The 17,553-nt window shown below is 40.7% G+C and overlaps 1 protein-coding gene across 1 annotated transcript in view; it reads right to left on the reverse strand.

Annotated features, from left to right (window-relative positions):
- LOC139320468 (ADP-ribosyl cyclase/cyclic ADP-ribose hydrolase 1-like) overlaps nt 1-17,323 on the reverse strand; it is a 72,407-nt gene extending 55,084 nt beyond the window's left edge. Inside the window, exon 1 of the mRNA XM_070948809.1 lies at nt 17,082-17,323. Within this exon, the coding sequence (XP_070804910.1) occupies nt 17,082-17,323 (242 nt within the window). The remainder of the gene's footprint in view (nt 1-17,081) is intronic.
- Between the last annotated feature and the right edge of the window lie 230 nt (nt 17,324-17,553).

Genomic DNA, 17,553 nt, shown 5'->3' on the forward strand with positions numbered 1-17,553 from the left:
ACCGAACACTGGTAAAGTCGCATATTAAGACCTACCTAGTGGTGATAAAAGCAGCAAAATTTAATTACTTTTCTGCTCTTATTGCACCATCAGAGAATCGTCCGGCCGCCCTGTTCAGGGTGACCCACTCCCTGCTCCATTCGGGAGTGTGGGAGGACCTCCTGGAAGGCAGGGCTGAGGATTTCGGACAATATCTGTATGACAAAATCGCTCAGATCCGGGGGGATTTGGACTCTGACTGGGTAGTTTCAGGCAGGGTGACGAGGAACAATCTTGAGAATGTTATCTGGGAAGAGTTTGACTCTGTGACTCCGGATGACGTGGATAGAATCTTGGGGAGACTCAGTGTGGCCACATGTTTATTGGACCCTGGTTAGTACTGGCTTCCCGGGAGGTTACACGAGGCTGGCTCCAGGGAATTATTAACACTTCGTTGAGTGAGGGCCACTTCCCCACTGCCTTGAAAGAGGCGGTGGTGAGGCCTCTCCTCAAGAAGCCCCCCCTGGACCCGGCAGTATTGGCCAGCTACCGTCCTGTCTCCAACCTTCGCTTCGTGGCGAAGGTTGTTGAGAGTGTGGTCGTGCGACAGTTTCCGCAATTTCTGGAGGAAACGTCTTATCTAGATCTGTTCCAGTCGGGTTTCAGGCCTGGGCACAGCACGGAAATGGCATTAGTTGCATTGGTAGATGATCTCTGGAGGGCTGAGCCTCCCTGAGTCCCTCGGGAGAAGGTGTGGTATATAAATTTGAAATAAAATAAAATAAAAAATAAATTCCAGCATGGTCATCTTTATTTCTAAAAGTTTATCCCAGTATATAATCTTCCTCTTACTCATCCTCTTTTGGATGTTAATCACAGCATATTCTTCTTAGGTTTTACTATTATTCCTAGTATAATCATCATTTTTGCTGTCAAACCCAGCATAATTTTCTTTATATTTAACTGTTAAATCCAGTATAATTCTCTATGTTTTGCTGTCTATCCCAGCATAATCATCTTAGTTTGCTGCTTATCCCAGCACAATCACCCTTTTTAATTTTACCATCCATCAATACATTACTTGTTAATATTCAATCACATTATCATGATTATCTTTATAACAATTTAACATTGAGGCTTAGTTCTTACTTCAAACCCTTCCTTATATAAATTAGTAAATTTCTGTTAATATATTCTATTCCTCTCATATGCTTACTTTTTTCTTTATTTCAGTTTTTTACATATTATATCAAATTCTTCTCATATTCATATTCATTTTTATTAATCTATAAAAACCTCCTTTTTATTATTACTGTCCATCTATACATTGCTTTATTTTTAATCACATTGTTTCTATCTTCTTTTTTCCAGCCGTGTGTATATCATTCCTCATTTCCTTGTCTGTAACATAATTCCATTTCAGTTTCAATGTTCACAATTTAATTCTCCATATATCAATTTAGTTCTTTTTCTTACTTCTATTTCAAACAAATCACATCAATTTTCTTCTTTTGTTCCTGCGCCATTTAACTTCTTTTGTTCCTGCGCCAATTAGTCCAATTATAAGAGTTCCATCATACTTTCCCTTTTTTTTCAACAAAGTCAAATCATCTGCAGACAAAGAAAAAACAGCTCCATCTCCAAAATCCCAATTGTTATCTGAAGTATTCACAATGTTCCCAAACAAGAAGCCAGTTACAATGTTTCTTTTTAGACCAGAAGGTGTCCCTCTACAATCCATAATTTCCTTTAGTCATGCAAATCACCATTTTGTTTCAATTATATAACATTCCAGCCCAATTCTCTCCTTCTGTGTTTTAAAAGTAATAATTCTTCTTTATCTTCTTTTCTTTAAAAGTCTAATTCAAATTTTAAAGTTGTTCAATTTTGAACCAAGTCTCAATGTTTATTTTTCAAATTTAGTCTATTCAAATATCAATTTTCAATTGGGTCTTTTTCTTTTCTTTTAAAAATTTCATCTTAAAATCTTCTATGCCCCTTAGCTCCGCAGCTGCTGATTTAAGGCTAGGGGTCTTACAAAATAAAAAGCCATTACTCCAAACGTTGTTTCAAGCCTGGGTTGGTTGTCACTCACCCGGCTTCAAAAGGCATCACTCTTTTCCGCTTTCCTCCTTCACATCATTTGCCCGGTTTGTCCCAGCTTCGTGGCAGCCGCCATGGCTGCCGCCTCCCACCAACAACTCACAGAGAGCTCCCTCTGACCTCTGAGGAACTTGCCTCTTCCTCTGGTCATCCAAGGCACCTCTCTTCCATCCCTGTCCCTGCAGGATGGTTCCGGTCCGAAGACCCATCGGCGGCGGTTCGGCAGTCGGGGTTTTCGCAGGGCTCATCAGAGCCTGCTATTTCCCCAACTGTCTCACCGCGACATCAAACCGGAAGTCCAGAGACATTCTTATTAGGGATATTTATGGAAAAATACTCCAAGGAAATAAAATATTTGATCTTACACATTATAACAGCTGCCCGTATAGTATATGCACAAAATTAGAAAAAAGAAAATATACCAACAAAAGAAGAGTTGATAAAAAAAATTTTAGAGTGCACCGAGATGGATAAATTAACAAAAGAATTTAAAGAAAAAGAGGATACGGAATAGTATATAATCTGGCACAAATGATATAAGTGGCTGGAGAATAGGAATAGGAATAACAGAGAAGAATAATAGGGGTGAAATGTAAAAAAGGAAAGCATGAATATGTCAATGTATAGAAAATATAAAGTTAATAGGGGTCTTAATAAATACACTGTAATTAAAAAAGAGGGGACAAGAAGCTTAAACCTATTTTCAGAACAAAGAGAAATTTCAGTTTCTCGGAATCAGAACATATATTCCTAGTAACTTTTTACCTGCTCTAATTTCAAAAAGATTGCACACAATTTATTACTCTTTTAGCAGGAATGGGGTTAAGCATATGTGATTAAGCAAGAAATCAGCTTTCTCCCAACATCTAAAACATGGTGTAATGTAGGTCAAACGTTTATACAGTTCAACATTCACCTTAAAAACTCAGTTTAAAGTGTGGTAGTGATCTCTTTCTGATTTTGTCACTGCTTTATTTTGACATGCAGGTGGTCTTTGATTAAGAAATCCTCACTTAACAACCTGTACAATCCTTGTTTAACAATGGCAATCAGGACTGCTGAAATTGCTATTTCTGAGCTGTGTGGTCACACAACATTTTACAACCGTATTATGGTGTAACAGGTAACAAATAAAATAAAATAAATAAAAAACACGGGTCCAGTTAGATAGTCACTAAAGGGCCCTTCTTTGTTCTTAATATTGTAAGAGAGAAATTGCTTGTAATTATATTCAGAACACAGGATGCTTACTTCAAGGCCTCTCAGTTGTCACAGATAAGAACAGTCTACGTGATTTACACCTTGAGGTTAAAGTGACAGGGATGTCCACTTTGTTATTTCAACAAAAGATAACAGATATGCTTCAGTAATCTACAAAAAGAATTATGACTGTTTTGCAAAGAAATTCTGTAATGTCCATTAAAATTGATAAATGTATAGGACCATATGAACTGCTAACTTCAAAGGATCCTTTGTTTGAAACTGTATAAAACTGGAGTCTCAGGATCATAACGGGGTTCAGATCTTGAGGTATCAATACCTATCTGATCCTTTTATTGCAATAAAATAATTAAACTGATTCTCTCTGCCCTAATTGGGATGTTTTCTTAATTCCTCATCTCCACAAAACATCTCTACAACAAAATTGGCACCCGGCAGAGGGGACTTTGAGAAGCAGAGATTTTTTCCTTCCTAGGCGATCTGCCCCAGCGGGACCGGCCTTTTTACATCGAAGAAATCAACAGCCGGCACAAGACTCCTTTGAAAGTCTCTAGAATTCTTCGTTGGGAGACGGCCGTATGCTCGCTGGCGAAGCTGCTTCAGCCAAGGACCCACAAGAGGGCAGACAAGACCCAGTAACTCCGCAGACGGCCGAAGGAAGACAGCGCCTGCCAGGCAAGTAAATCATTTAAACGGGGAAAGATAGGTCTGTCTATTTTTGAGACAGAAAAGGGGATCTGATCAATCTCCTGAGAGGGGGAAACGGCGTTTTCCAACCCTCTAGATTAGGCTGTGAAGGGAGGTTAAACCAACGCAGTTTCTGCAGGTGGCTGTGAGTGTCCAGGGCCTCAGATCGTTGGTAGTGTATTAGAATGGGTGGAAAAAACAGTGTCCAGCGGACACCGTTACAAGGCATGCTAGCCCACTTTCAAACCGCTTTTTCTGAAACTTACGGAGGTCCTCCATGCAACCCTGACAAGTTACAGCACCTCTGCACCAACGTTTGGACAACTTTAGGTGTAAAATGGCCAGCAGAGGGCTCGCTCGATCCAATAATAATTTCAAAGGTGCATAAAATTATAACACAGAAAAGATTTTGGGAGCAGTTTCCGTACATTGATCAATGGCAGCTTACTCAAATGGCAAACCCCGAATGGCTTAAAAAGTATCAGTCGGAATGTGTGCGTGTGTGTGTGATGGCAGAACAGAATAGGAAAACTAAACAGGAAGCTAAAACTAAGATTTTCAGTCAGGAAGAGGAGGAAGAGACAAACCGCCCCCCTCCCTATGCCCCCCTTCCTGCAGCACAAAGACAAAACATTCATTCAGCGCAGCCTGCCAACATTCCACCTCGGAGACCTAATTTACAAGTCAAAAGAGAAGTTAAGAGTGAAGGAGAACAAGAGGAGACAGAAAACCCTGTTAGTTCCCGGACCAGATCTCAGACAAGTCTTAAAAAGGTAGCGATTGTAGCTCCTTTAAGGGAGATACTGGATCATGGACAGGACCCACAAGGTCAGCCTGTGATTAGGTCCCTTTTACAATATCAGCCCTTCACAACAACGGATCTCTTAAATTGGAAGCATCAATATGGTCCATTTAGCAAAAGACCCTTTGATCTTGTTGACCTTTTCAACACTCTTATGCAAACTCACCGACCCACGTAGGGAGATATCCAATTGCTGTTAAATACATTGCTTTCTATGGAAGACAGAGAGAAATTCAAACTTGCTAAAGGAAAAGTATTAAACCGCATGTTTCCTGATGCAAATCAAGCAGCCGCGAGGATAGCCGCTGCCGCAGAAGTAGACCCCAACTGGGATAATAACCATCCCCCACATCAAACGCTGCTAAATAACTACCGCCTCTTATGTGTAGAAAGTTTGAGAGAGGCTGCAAAAGGTCCTGTTAATTATGCAAAGACCGCCACTGTTTTGCAGGAAAAAGATGAATCCCCGGAAGCATTTTTAACTCGTTTGATTGAATCTTATAAAACTCATACAGGCATAAATGTTGAGGATCCTGCAAACAGATTTATGTTGAATGAGAGGTTTATTAGCCAGAGCGCTCCTGATATCAGACGTAAACTTCAGAAGCTAGAGGGCGCTCTTGGCAAGAACACGTCTGAATTGTTAGAAGTTGCTAAGAAGGTTTATCTGAACAGAGAAAAAGAGGAAGAGAAAAGGCAAGTTGCTAAGGACAGAAAGCAGACGGAGATGTTAGCTTTGGCGCTGGGTGGGGTCGTTTTAGGACCTACCCAGTGCGCATTTTGTGGAGAAAATGGTCATTGGAAGAAAGAATGTCCCCGTAGAAGAATGGAACCCAGAGAAGTATCCTACGGGCGTGGATTTCAGATGGTGAGAGGAAGTTATAGAGGAGGATTTAACGGAAGGTCTGTGAGAGGGAATATGAGAGGAGTTTTCAGAGGAAGAAGAGGAAATGAGAGGCAATTTATTTCACCCAGCCAGTCAACCCAGAATCCAGAAGTTATCGGCTTAGCTGATATGGACTGGGACGATTGAAGCTGCCTCTGCTCCGCGGCTTCACCCCACCCCCCGGAGCCCTTGATGGATTTATGGGTGGGAAAACATCACGTACGCATGCTGGTTGATACCGGAGCCAGTCGATCAGTAATTAACACACAAGTGGCTCCTTTGTCAGCTAAGAAGATTAGAGTCCAAGGCGTTTCTGGCGATGCAGTTACACACAGTCTCCTGCAACCAGTTAAATGCAAAGTTGGAAACGGCTTAGTAGAGCATCAATTTTTGTACATGCCTAATTGCCCAGTTCCACTGATAGGCAGAGATTTGCTTTCTAAACTACAAGCCACTATCTCTTTCAATGATAATGGACAGTACTTAACAGTAACACACCCAGTGGAAGAAACGTGGCGATTAATGCTAATGCAAGACACACTCATTGAAAGCAATTGGGAGAAATTCAATGTTCCTACCTTATGGGCAGAAGACAATCCCCCTGGGCTTGCTATATTTGCATCTCCAGTTGAAGTTAAGCTGAAACCAGGATGCCAGCCCATTAGAATACCCCAGTATCACATTCCACAGGATGCAGCTACAGCCATCCAAGTCTTAATTGACAAATTCTTAGCTGCAGGCATATTAAGGGAAACTAAATCCCCATGGAACACTGCAATATTACCCATAAAAAAACCAGATGGCGGGTTTAGGCCTGCACAGGATCTAAGACCCATCAATAATAGGACTGTAACGCTTCATACAATTATGTCTAATCCATATATTTTGCTTGGAACTATCCCTCCTTCAGCAACATGGTTTTCAGTCATAGACTTGAAGGATGCTTTTTTCACAATTCCCTTACATCCTGATAGCCAGGATTTATTTGCCTTTGAGTGGAAAGACCCTAACTCACGTCGCCATTCTCAATATACATGGACTAGGTTGCCTCAAGGTTTTAAAAATTCTCCAACTCTTTTTGGTCAAGCCCTTGCTTTGGACTTACAACACTTTCAGCCAATTCAGGAAGGTGATTGTCTCCTTCAATATGTAGATGATGTCTTAGTGACAGGAACCACACAGGAGAATTGTTTTAAAAATACCCAAATGCTTCTGGAATTACTGAGAGACTGTGGTTACAGGGCTTCCAGAAAGAAGGCGCAATTAGTTAAAAAGGAAGTTACATATTTGGGATATAATTTGTCTCAAGGCCAAAGAAACTTGGGCTTACCTAGAAAACAGGCAATTTTACAGCTGCCCCCACCTACAACCCGAAAGGAATTGAGAGGCATTTTGGGAGTCATGGGCTTTTGCCGTTTATGGGTCCCTAATTTTGCTCTCCTGGCCAAGCCTTTGTATTCATCGACTCGAGGCGCTGAAAACGATCCTTTTGAATGGGGCAAAGAGCAAATAAATTCCTTTGAGCAATTAAAGACACTTCTCACTTCCTGCCCTGCTCTCGGCTTGCCAGATCTCACTAAGCCCTTTCGTCTCTATGTAGACGTCTGTCATAATGTGGCTTTAGGGGTGTTGACACAACAGCACGGGTCATGGCAACGGCCTGTAGCTTACTTATCTAAACAACTTGACGCCCCGGCCCAGGGATGGCCGCACTGTCTTAAAATGCTAGCTGCTGTCTCAGAACTTGTGAAAGATACAAACAAACTGACTTTTACTTCAGACGTAGCAGTTTATACATCACATGCTCTGCAAACTATTTTAGAACATAAAGGACATTTGTGGTTGAGTAACCAACGGCTGCATACATATCAAGCACTCTTGCTAGACAATCCTCAAATTACTCTTCATCAATGTGCGACCATTAACCCAGCTACCCTCATGCCAATACCAGATGCATCTCTCCCACTCCATGACTGTTTATATGTTTTAGATCATCAATATTCCTGCAGACCAGATTTAACTGACACCCCTCTTTTACATGCTCAGCTCACTTGGTTTACGGATGGATCCAGTTTTGTAGAACACGGGACTAGATATGCAGGCTATGCAATTGTTAGTATACAAGGGGTCATTGAAAGTTCGTCCCTTCCTGTGGGCACCAGCGCACAAGCAGCAGAATTATGGGCTCTTATCCGTGCATTGGAATTAGCCTCAGGCAAAACTCTTAACGTCTACACTGACAGTAAATATGCCTTTTTGACTATTCAAGCACATGCTGCTATTTATAAAGAAAGGGGCTTCACTGATTCTTCAGGCAAATTAATACAACATGCCTCTTTAATCAAAAGGTTGATCAAAGCTGCAAAGTTTCCCAAGTCTTTAGCTGTTATCCATTGCCCAGGTCATCAGAAAGCAGACACCCTCATTGCCCAAGGCAATCGATTTGCTGATAAGGAAGCTAAACTCGCAGCACATCAGCCTATAGACAAAACAAATTCTCATCTCTATTTGGCACATGAAATTGCATCATACATTGAGAAATCCCATCCAACCTATACACCTGTGGAAAAGGAAAAAGCTGTTGGGGATCTCAAAGCCACTCTTGTGAGAGGATGGTACACACTTCCAGACAATCGCCCAGTGATACCAGTTTCCCTTGCGTGGCCCCTAGTAATGGAAGCACATCAAACATCACACATCGGCAAAACAGCTTTGGCTCAGCAATTACAGGCTGCTTTTTACATTCCTAATTTGCAGAGCCTGGTGGCCAAGGTCACTTCTCAGTGTTCCACTTGTGCTCAAGTAAATGCCAGGCAAGGACCACGTTTACCTGAAGGACAACAGCCCATCTCTTACTTGCCAATGGACTATTTAGTAGTGGATTTCACTGATATGCCCAGATGCAATGGTTATAAAGCTTTGCTCACTTTTATTGACACGTATTCTGGTTGGCTGGAAGCCTTCCCTACTCGAAACAAGTTAGCTATACAAGTTGCACGCTTTCTTTTAAAGGAAATAATTCCAAGATTTGGCTGCCCATCCCACATCAGTTCTGATAATGGCCCTGAATTTGTACAACGTATAAATCGCCACTTAGCTGAAGCAGCAGGTGTAAAGTGGAGATATCATTGTTCTTTTCGTCCTCAATCAGCTGCGAAAATTGAGAGAGCTCATCGCTCATTGAAAGCAATCATTACCAAGTTGTGCCTAGAAACACATTTGCCATGGCTTCAAGTCTTTCCTATGGCCTTGTACATTTTTAGAACTACCCCACGAACCAAATACCAGTTGTCTCCTTTTGAACTTTTATATGGAAGACCCCCGGCTTTGTTCAAACACCATTTTCAAGGTTGGCCTGACTTAGCTCAGAAAGGGGGAGTGGAAGCCAAGAAATTACTTTTGCAGTTACAACAACATAACAATCATGTTAACCAATTAAGGCATTATATGCAGGAGTGCAGACCACCCCCTATTACAACAGCAGGTCATAATTACAAGCCAGGTGATAGAGTGTGGGTGAAACATTGGAAAGATGAACCTTTAAAGCCTAGATGGAAAGGACCGTATACTGTTGTGATGTGTTCACCTCTTGCAGTTAAAACGCTAGAAGGCAAATCCTGGATCCATTGGACGAGGCTGAAACCGGCGAACCAGGCTGATCCAGTGACGTACGAGGTGATACAGACGGAGAAACCCCTAGTGCTGAGATTTAAGAGGAAGAACACGCCCTGCTGAACCCTACCGGCAACAGGCTCTCTACGCACGGTGGTGACCGCCAGCCCTGCTGAATCACTCCGGAAGCTGATTCTCTACGCACGGCGGAAGATTCATCAGGAGGACAACGACCTTCACAGTGCACATATACATTCTCTTAGCTTTCATATAACTCCTTCATACATATGCTAATGTCATTAGCAGTTTGGGAATACGCTTTGTGGGTATTTGTTTTTCTAATCTTACTAGTAATTTTGTTTTACATATATAAGGAACGTTTTTGTGGTAGACCTAGGATTTTTCTTGCTACTGCTATATCCCAAACCACACGCACCACTCACTCTCTCCCTGACCCTAACGTTGTGAGCTACACACCACAGTGATTATGTTTTGCTTATGGCTTTGTACATTATTTGCTCTTGCATTCTCAAGTAACCATGTAGGGAACATTGATTCCCTAGATGACTACACTTTAGGTCAAGTTCATTCACGCCAAAAACGCATTGTATATGCACGAGGTCGTTACCTTAGACCTAAGACAACTCCACCACCTAAGGTTCCTATCTTGACATACGCAGCTGAGGGGGGAGTAGATAAGGAAAATGGGCCTTTGCAACAATTACATAGAGGAGATTATATATCACGAATTCTGGAATTAAGTCAAGATCTTGTTAATCAGTATAACCCTACCCTAGGTCAGAAATGCTGGTTATGTCTATCCGCTGACCCTACATCTTATCATGCTATTCCTGTAAAATCACACCTTTGGGTCAAAACAAAGGCTACAATTCTCCTTGAAAGGGATAGTAAAGATAAAGTACCTGTCTCACCAATACAAGGAGATTTTTATGAAGCATTCAAACGATTGGGAAAAAGTCGTCTTCCTATCACAGGCCCAATTGCTACAGGTGTAGACCTTATAGGAACACCTTCTTTGTGTGTAAAGAGACATCAGAAACTTGGTAGGCCTGTAGGATCCCTGACAGACGAACAATGTCAGTCAATAATATATTTTGGCCCTAAAATAAACTTGGTGGACATAAAATTAACAAAGGGAATTTTTCCCTCTGCTTACCGCAAATTTCAACAAAGGGTTACTTTCACAGCTCCACCTGAACTGCACTTTAGGAAAGAAAAGTGGGGTGGAGGGAATCTGTCTTTTGAAAGCTGTCCAAGACCATTTCGACCTCCAAGATTTCCCCTTTGGTTCAACTTACAATCCAAATCAGGTTTATGTATCCTTTTTCCACCTGGAAATACTACCTCTCGATATGTTTTTGAAGGTCCAATTCTCAGAGATAAGCAGAAGGACCCTTCACTAGAAGTCCCATTACAACCTTTAGCAGGAATGTTTGTAGCAGGTACTCTAGGTGTTTGGACTAATGAAAACAACCGAAGAATCCATGCCTTTTCCATGAACATCGGAATATGCGTGGAAGAAAAAGGAGTGTTTTTTCTGTGTGGAACTAATGCATATTTGTGCATACCAACAAACTGGACTGGAACTTGTACATTGGCCCACCTTTTTCCTAAAATAGGTGTGGTCAGTGCAGAGCATGCTATTCCTGTTCCCCTTTTGGGACATGTCCAGAAGAGGGTCCCTATACTTATCCCACTGTTAGTGCTTATAGGCATGGGTACAGCTGTTGGGACAGGTATAGCCGGAATTACACACTCAGTAATTCAATTCAGACAAATCTCAGAAGAGTTACAAGGAAGTTTGAATCGGATCGCTGGTACTTTGATAGAGGTCCAAAATCAAATAGACTCCTTGGCAGCAGTGGTGTTACAAAACTGACGTGCCTTAGACCTCCTGACAGCAGAAAAAGGAGGAACATGTATATTTTTAGGTGAAGATTGTTGTTTCTACATGAACAAATCAGGTGTGGTCAGAGAAGGTGCTCGGGAGTTACAGGATAGGGCTTCCAAGATAAGTCAGAGGTTACAAGCTTCTGACATGTGGTTTTCTTGGGTGCCTGGGTCCGGCTGGATTAAGCAAATGCTATTTTTGTTCATATGTGCCATTGCTGGTTTAGCATTCATTCCATGTGTCATACCACTCCTCAGACAATTGTCCATAAAAGCAGTAAAGGAACTTAAAGTTGAGAGGGAACTAGCTCTGACAGAGCAATTTCTTAATCAACTTGGTTCCTACCCTATGGAAGGACCTACAGATCCTGCTGTAGATCCATATGTGGAAATGGGACCAATGGAAAGATGGAGAGAATCTTCCTAAGACTTAGAAGAATGGAAACAATCATATATAATCTTCTATATGCCTTTAATTCTTATATTTTGTTAGTATTTTTATATCATAGAATTGTTTATTGGAACTTGTTATACTCAGTAGTTATACTTATAAGTAAGTTGTGAGAGTTTATGCTTAAGACAAACTCTCAGAGGGGGGAGTATGGTGGAACAGGTAACAAATAAAATAAAATAAATAAAAAACACGGGTCCAGTTAGATAGTCACTAAAGGGCCCTTCTTTGTTCTTAATATTGTAAGAGAGAAATTGCTTGTAATTATATTCAGAACACAGGATGCTTACTTCAAGGCCTCTCAGTTGTCACAGATAAGAACAGTCTACGTGATTTACACCTTGAGGTTAAAGTGACAGGGATGTCCACTTTGTTATTTCAACAAAAGATAACAGATATGCTTCAGTAATCTACAAAAAGAATTATGACTGTTTTGCAAAGAAATTCTGTAATGTCCATTAAAATTGATAAATGTATAGGACCATATGAACTGCTAACTTCAAAGGATCCTTTGTTTGAAACTGTATAAAACTGGAGTCTCAGGATCATAACGGGGTTCAGATCTTGAGGTATCAATACCTATCTGATCCTTTTATTGCAATAAAATAATTAAACTGATTCTGTCTGCCCTAATTGGGATGTTTTCTTAATTCCTCATCTCCACAAAACATCTCTACAACAGTATCGCTTGGCAACAGAAATTTTGGTCCCAACTGCCACTGTTAAGCAAGAACTAGCTGTTTTGTTTTCCTGAATGAAGAAAAGACAAAGATAGCATGTTGGCTTACAGGTAGTCCTTGAGATACAGTAGAACCTCTGGTCACGACCATAATTTGTTCCATTACTTTGGTCACAACCCAATTTGGTTGTGACTTGTACCTAATTTTGGAAATTGGTGCTTACGAAAAAATGGTGCAGAAGGGGAAATCGGCCATGAAAAAAAAATGTGAATTTTTTGGTCGGAACCCGATTTGGCAGTGGTCAGAAGCATTCATGACCAGAGGTTCTACTGTACAACAGATTACTTAACAAACATTCAAAATTAGACACCCCAAAATTACCTATGACCCTGTTTCAAATTTACAGTGGCTGCAGCACCCCTGCAGTCATTTGTCCTTACAACCAACCACAAAGCTGCTGCAGCACCTCCACCTTCCCCTCCCCCCCCCCCCGCATCCCAATCTGAGACCACTCAATGGTTGGGCCTGTTCCTCTCATGCCCATCAACCACTGCAATTTCCTTTTGAAATCCTCTGGACCTTATGTTGGGAAAGGGTAGGCCACATGTTCCTGGACTGCACAGAGGTGATTTGAATGTGGCTGCCACCCACTTGTCGGTGGGAACAAAATGGTGGCTGCCTGACAAACTACTTCATTTTGTTGCCTTAAAGAGATCTCTCTCAGCTCTATCTCTCAAATCAATCGAAAACAACCAGAAAACGCAGCAAGCATGTAGATAAGAGGCAATGCTGGTTTAATGCTGACTGTGACATCAAAAAGACGCTGAGCCCAAGCGTTTCAAAATTGGCGCTACGAGCGTTCGCCTCATAGCACCTTTTATTACTCCTCCCTTCCGTAGGTTTATTACCCCTCCCTTTCCATAGTTTAGTATAATTGGGCAAACGCCCTCAACTGGATTACTTCTGCTCCGGCCCCTCCTCTCCGGGCTGTCAGCTTCCCAGCAATTTGCTCCAGCGGCCATAGCGCGTCTTGGTTTCGTTTGCACGCTCCATTCTGTCCGGTTTCATTCTGCAGCCCCTCAGGCCCTGTCCTACCCCTGGCGTCCGGCAGTCCCAGGATCGACCGCCTGCCTACCATGCCACCACCACCTATCGTGTGCATATCTATATCTCCTCATGTGTTTCTCCCGACTCCACCATGTCGGAGGATTTCGGGCTCGACAATCTGCACAGTGCTGCAGATGCTTTCTGAAGCACTCAGAATCATTGTGTAGATCCTGTTAAGGCAGCAAAACATTCAGGTTACTGGGCCACATAGCAGTGACCTAAATGTAGCATCCCTTGCTCCACTTAATAACCTAGATGTTTAATGCTTCATTAGGGAGAACAGGGATGTGAGAAGGTGAGATACTTCACCTAACGACCATTGTGACATGCCACTGTAATGGGCAGGTTCCATTACAGTTATATTTTGAAGACTATCTGTATGAGCCAGCAGTGTGCAGCAGCTGCCAAAAAAGCCAACACAGTTCTGGGCTGCATAAACAGAGGGATAGAATCAAGATCACGTGAAGTGTTAATACCACTTTATAATGCCTTGGTAAGGCCACACTTGGAATATTGCATTCAGTTTTGGTCGCCACGATGTAAAAAAGATGTTGAGACTCTAGAAAGAGTGCAGAGAAGAGCAACAAAGATGATTAGGGGACTGGAGGCTAAAACATATGAAGAATGGTTGCAGGAACTGGGTATGTCTTGTTTGATGAAGAGAAGAACTAGGGGAGACATGATAGCAGTGTTCCAATATCTCAGGGGTTGCCACAAAGAAGAGGGAGTCAAACTATTCTCCAAAGCACCTGAGGGTAGAAGAAGAAGCAATGGGTGGAAACTAATCAAGGAGAGAAGCAATTTAGAACTAAGGAGAAATTTTCTGACAGTTAGAACAATTAATAAGTAGAACAACTTGACTGCAGGAATTGTGAATGCCCCAACACTGGAAATTTTAAAGAAGATATTGGATAACCATTTGTCTGAAGTCGTGTAGGGTTTCCTGCCTGGGCAGGGGGTTGGACTAGAAGACCTCCAAGGTCCCTTCCAACTCTGTTATTCTATTCTATTTTATAACCAGATTTATGTAGCATTTGCCATCTATCTTACAATTTTACTATATGTATATGGGATTAAACCACCTATTTATAAACATAATAAAAATAGACATATGGCATTAACATTAACAAAAATAATAACAATTTATGTAATCAACCTATAATTTTTGAAAGTCTGAATGTGAGACTAGCACAACCACTCCACCAGTTAATGACTTACAAAATTTAAATATTACAGAAACAGAAATAATGCCTAAGGGATGGAGAAATGGAGGCTGAATAGTATATAGTTCCCAGTCTAGCCTGCCTCCCTGACACAACAAATGCTGATTTGTATAAACTGGATTTAAAAAGAAAATGAATCCATAAATACAGGATGAGTACACTTCACAAAAATATGGAAGAAATACTTTGGAATGAGAGTGAACATGAATGTAGCATCTCTTTGTTTAAAGTAGTATGATCAAACTTTGATGTGTTTGTCTTTATAGAAAAGATCAGTTATCATTTAAAACCATTAGCAACCCAGAAAAGAAAGGATGTGGATTAATATTAATATATCTCCTCAAATCCTCTAAGAGTATGATTCTCTAAAGAATTCAACAATTTCAAGAAAAATTAAAGTAATTTTAAAATGGTATGCATTTAGAAGTTGCTCTCAGGGAATAGTATTTAAGTAAGGTTTGGAACTTCTTCCGATTTCCAAATGAGCCTAGAAAGAAATAGTGCTACTCTGTTAAGAGTTACATTTATTTTGAAGAATTGACTCATTTTAGAGCAATAACATCTCCCTTTCAAGCTCACACTAATGCACTAAAATTGCAATGCCTTGATAAAATTCCGGAAGCATCTTGCTTACACAAAGATAACAATACATTCCTTTACCATTGAGTTTTGCAGATTACCACCTCCATTGCATTAATAATTACAAACCAGTTTTAAAAAATAGTGTCTAATTCAATCAGCCATGCATTTCCAAATTTAATCACATTTCTCTGTTTCCTGATTTAAAATCCTGATTTCCTTGGGAATGTAAATTAACAGGACTTTTTTTTTATAACCATGGGATATTTACTTAACAATGAGGCACACAAGATTTACTCATGAGTTAATATTCCTACTAGAACTACAATTCTGTTTGCATTAGTGGGCAGGAAACCCAACTGAATATAATTAGATTTACTTCTGAGTAAACTTTATAGAGAGAGCCCTGAAATGCAAATCCATGATTCAAGACAAAGTAAAATCATTAAGATCCAGAATTTTTCTCTCCCCAAATTCATACCTGAAATACAGAGATAATCTACAGGTAGTCCTTGATTTACAACAGTACATTTAGTGACCATTCAGACTTACAACAATACTGGAAAAAGTGATTTATGACCATTTTTCACATGATCATTGAAGCATCCCCATAGTCACGTGATCAACATTTGAATGCTTGGCAATTGATTCATATTTACGACAACTTTCTGACAAGTAAAGTCAATGGGGAAGCCGAATTCATTTAACAACTGTATGACTAACCTAATAGTTGCAATGACTGTGGCGAGAAAGGTTGTAAATTGGGGCAAAATTCACTTAACTATCTTACTTAGCAACATAAATTTTGGGCTCAATTGTGGTTGTAAATTGAGGATTACCTATAGTTTGAACAATTAATGCAATCTTATTTTTGAAGATCACCTCTCAGATCCATCTGTCCTCATCTCTCTCTTGTATTACACCCCTTCATTAGCCATCTTATATGTTACACCTTCCACTCCTCAAGAAGTCATTGAAATGTCTCGTTTCCAGTCTGAAATGCCATAGCATGCTAAAACAAATCCTTAGTTTGTAACACCAGAACCACGAGCACCCATGAATCACTCTTATCAGAGAATAGGTATGCTTTTTGGAACATGCCACATTCAGAGGATTGTGAAAGAAACAATCAAAGGGTCAAGCTGCTGGAGCAAGGTTGCAACACTTTGGCTTTGTAGTTCAAGATAAAGGAAGGTTAAGTGGGAATATGACAGAGGTATCCCTCACTCGTACTAATAAACTCTCCTTTCTCCTTCTGATTTTGCTCTAGTAATAGGTAATTTTAAACAGAACAGAATAACAGAGTTGGAAAGGATCTTGGAGGTCTTCTAGTCCAACCCCTTACTCAAGCAGGAGATCCTGCACCATTTCAGACATAGCTGGAATTTTCAAAAAAGTGGGGGGGGGGATTTTCAGAGAAGGTAATCAATTGTCAGGTATTATTTCTAATATTAGAGACAACAGATATGCCTATACTACTTGCTGTGGAAGAAATGTGAAAATGTCTATGTATATGGATTTTCCATTAATTGAAATAGTTTGCTGGGATAATTGAAATTCTGATATGATCAGCCCTAAAGGATGCAGATGCATTTGAAGGCAGAACATACATTTTTATATTATTTTATTAAATATGTTTTTGTAATAAAATAGAGCACTCCTCAGAAGAAAATAGCAAGCCTAAGTATGATACATTTCGGAATAAAATTATTTCCAACTGCTAGAAAATATTTTTCTGGAAAAAAAGCTTCAGACATTTCCTTTTCCTACTTATTTCCTTTTTGCATACCCTTTGGATCAGTCCTGCTTTCAGTTTTTGCAAGAATATCCTGCCACTCACCTGAGTTCAGAATTTATTGTAGTAATGAAGTTGTAACATCTTCCCAGGACAATTTCCACCAGGTGTTCAGTGGTCCCTCTGCCTTTCCACTGCTGTTCTTCTGCAGTGGGGGTCTTCTTCCTTCCAACCCTGAGCAGTCCAAAAACCACAAAAACAGTCATGGTGCCCAAAAGCACCACTACCACCCCTGTCAAAATCAATTTCTGTTTCCTTGTCCAGGAAGAACTGTTTTGAAAGGGCATTTTAGTAAAAGATTCTGAAAAGCAGCAACAGCTGAACTTTCTGCCTCCTTCACTTCTGGCAGCAATGTAGCTTTTATGCGGTTCCTGCTCCTGCCCCTCCTCCTCCTATTTTTCTCTGCTGGCTCACTGGCTCACACTTGTAAAGACACACTTGCAGAGAAGCCTGAGATGCATTTCTATTGGCTCAAGGGAAAAGCTTCACTTGAAGTTGGACAGCACCAGCTTGACTC

This window comes from Pituophis catenifer, unplaced genomic scaffold (genome assembly GCF_029215685.1).
Source record: "Pituophis catenifer annectens isolate HBS135680 unplaced genomic scaffold, rPitCat1.0.hap2 SCAF_8, whole genome shotgun sequence".
Taxonomy (NCBI): Eukaryota; Metazoa; Chordata; class Lepidosauria; order Squamata; family Colubridae; genus Pituophis; species Pituophis catenifer.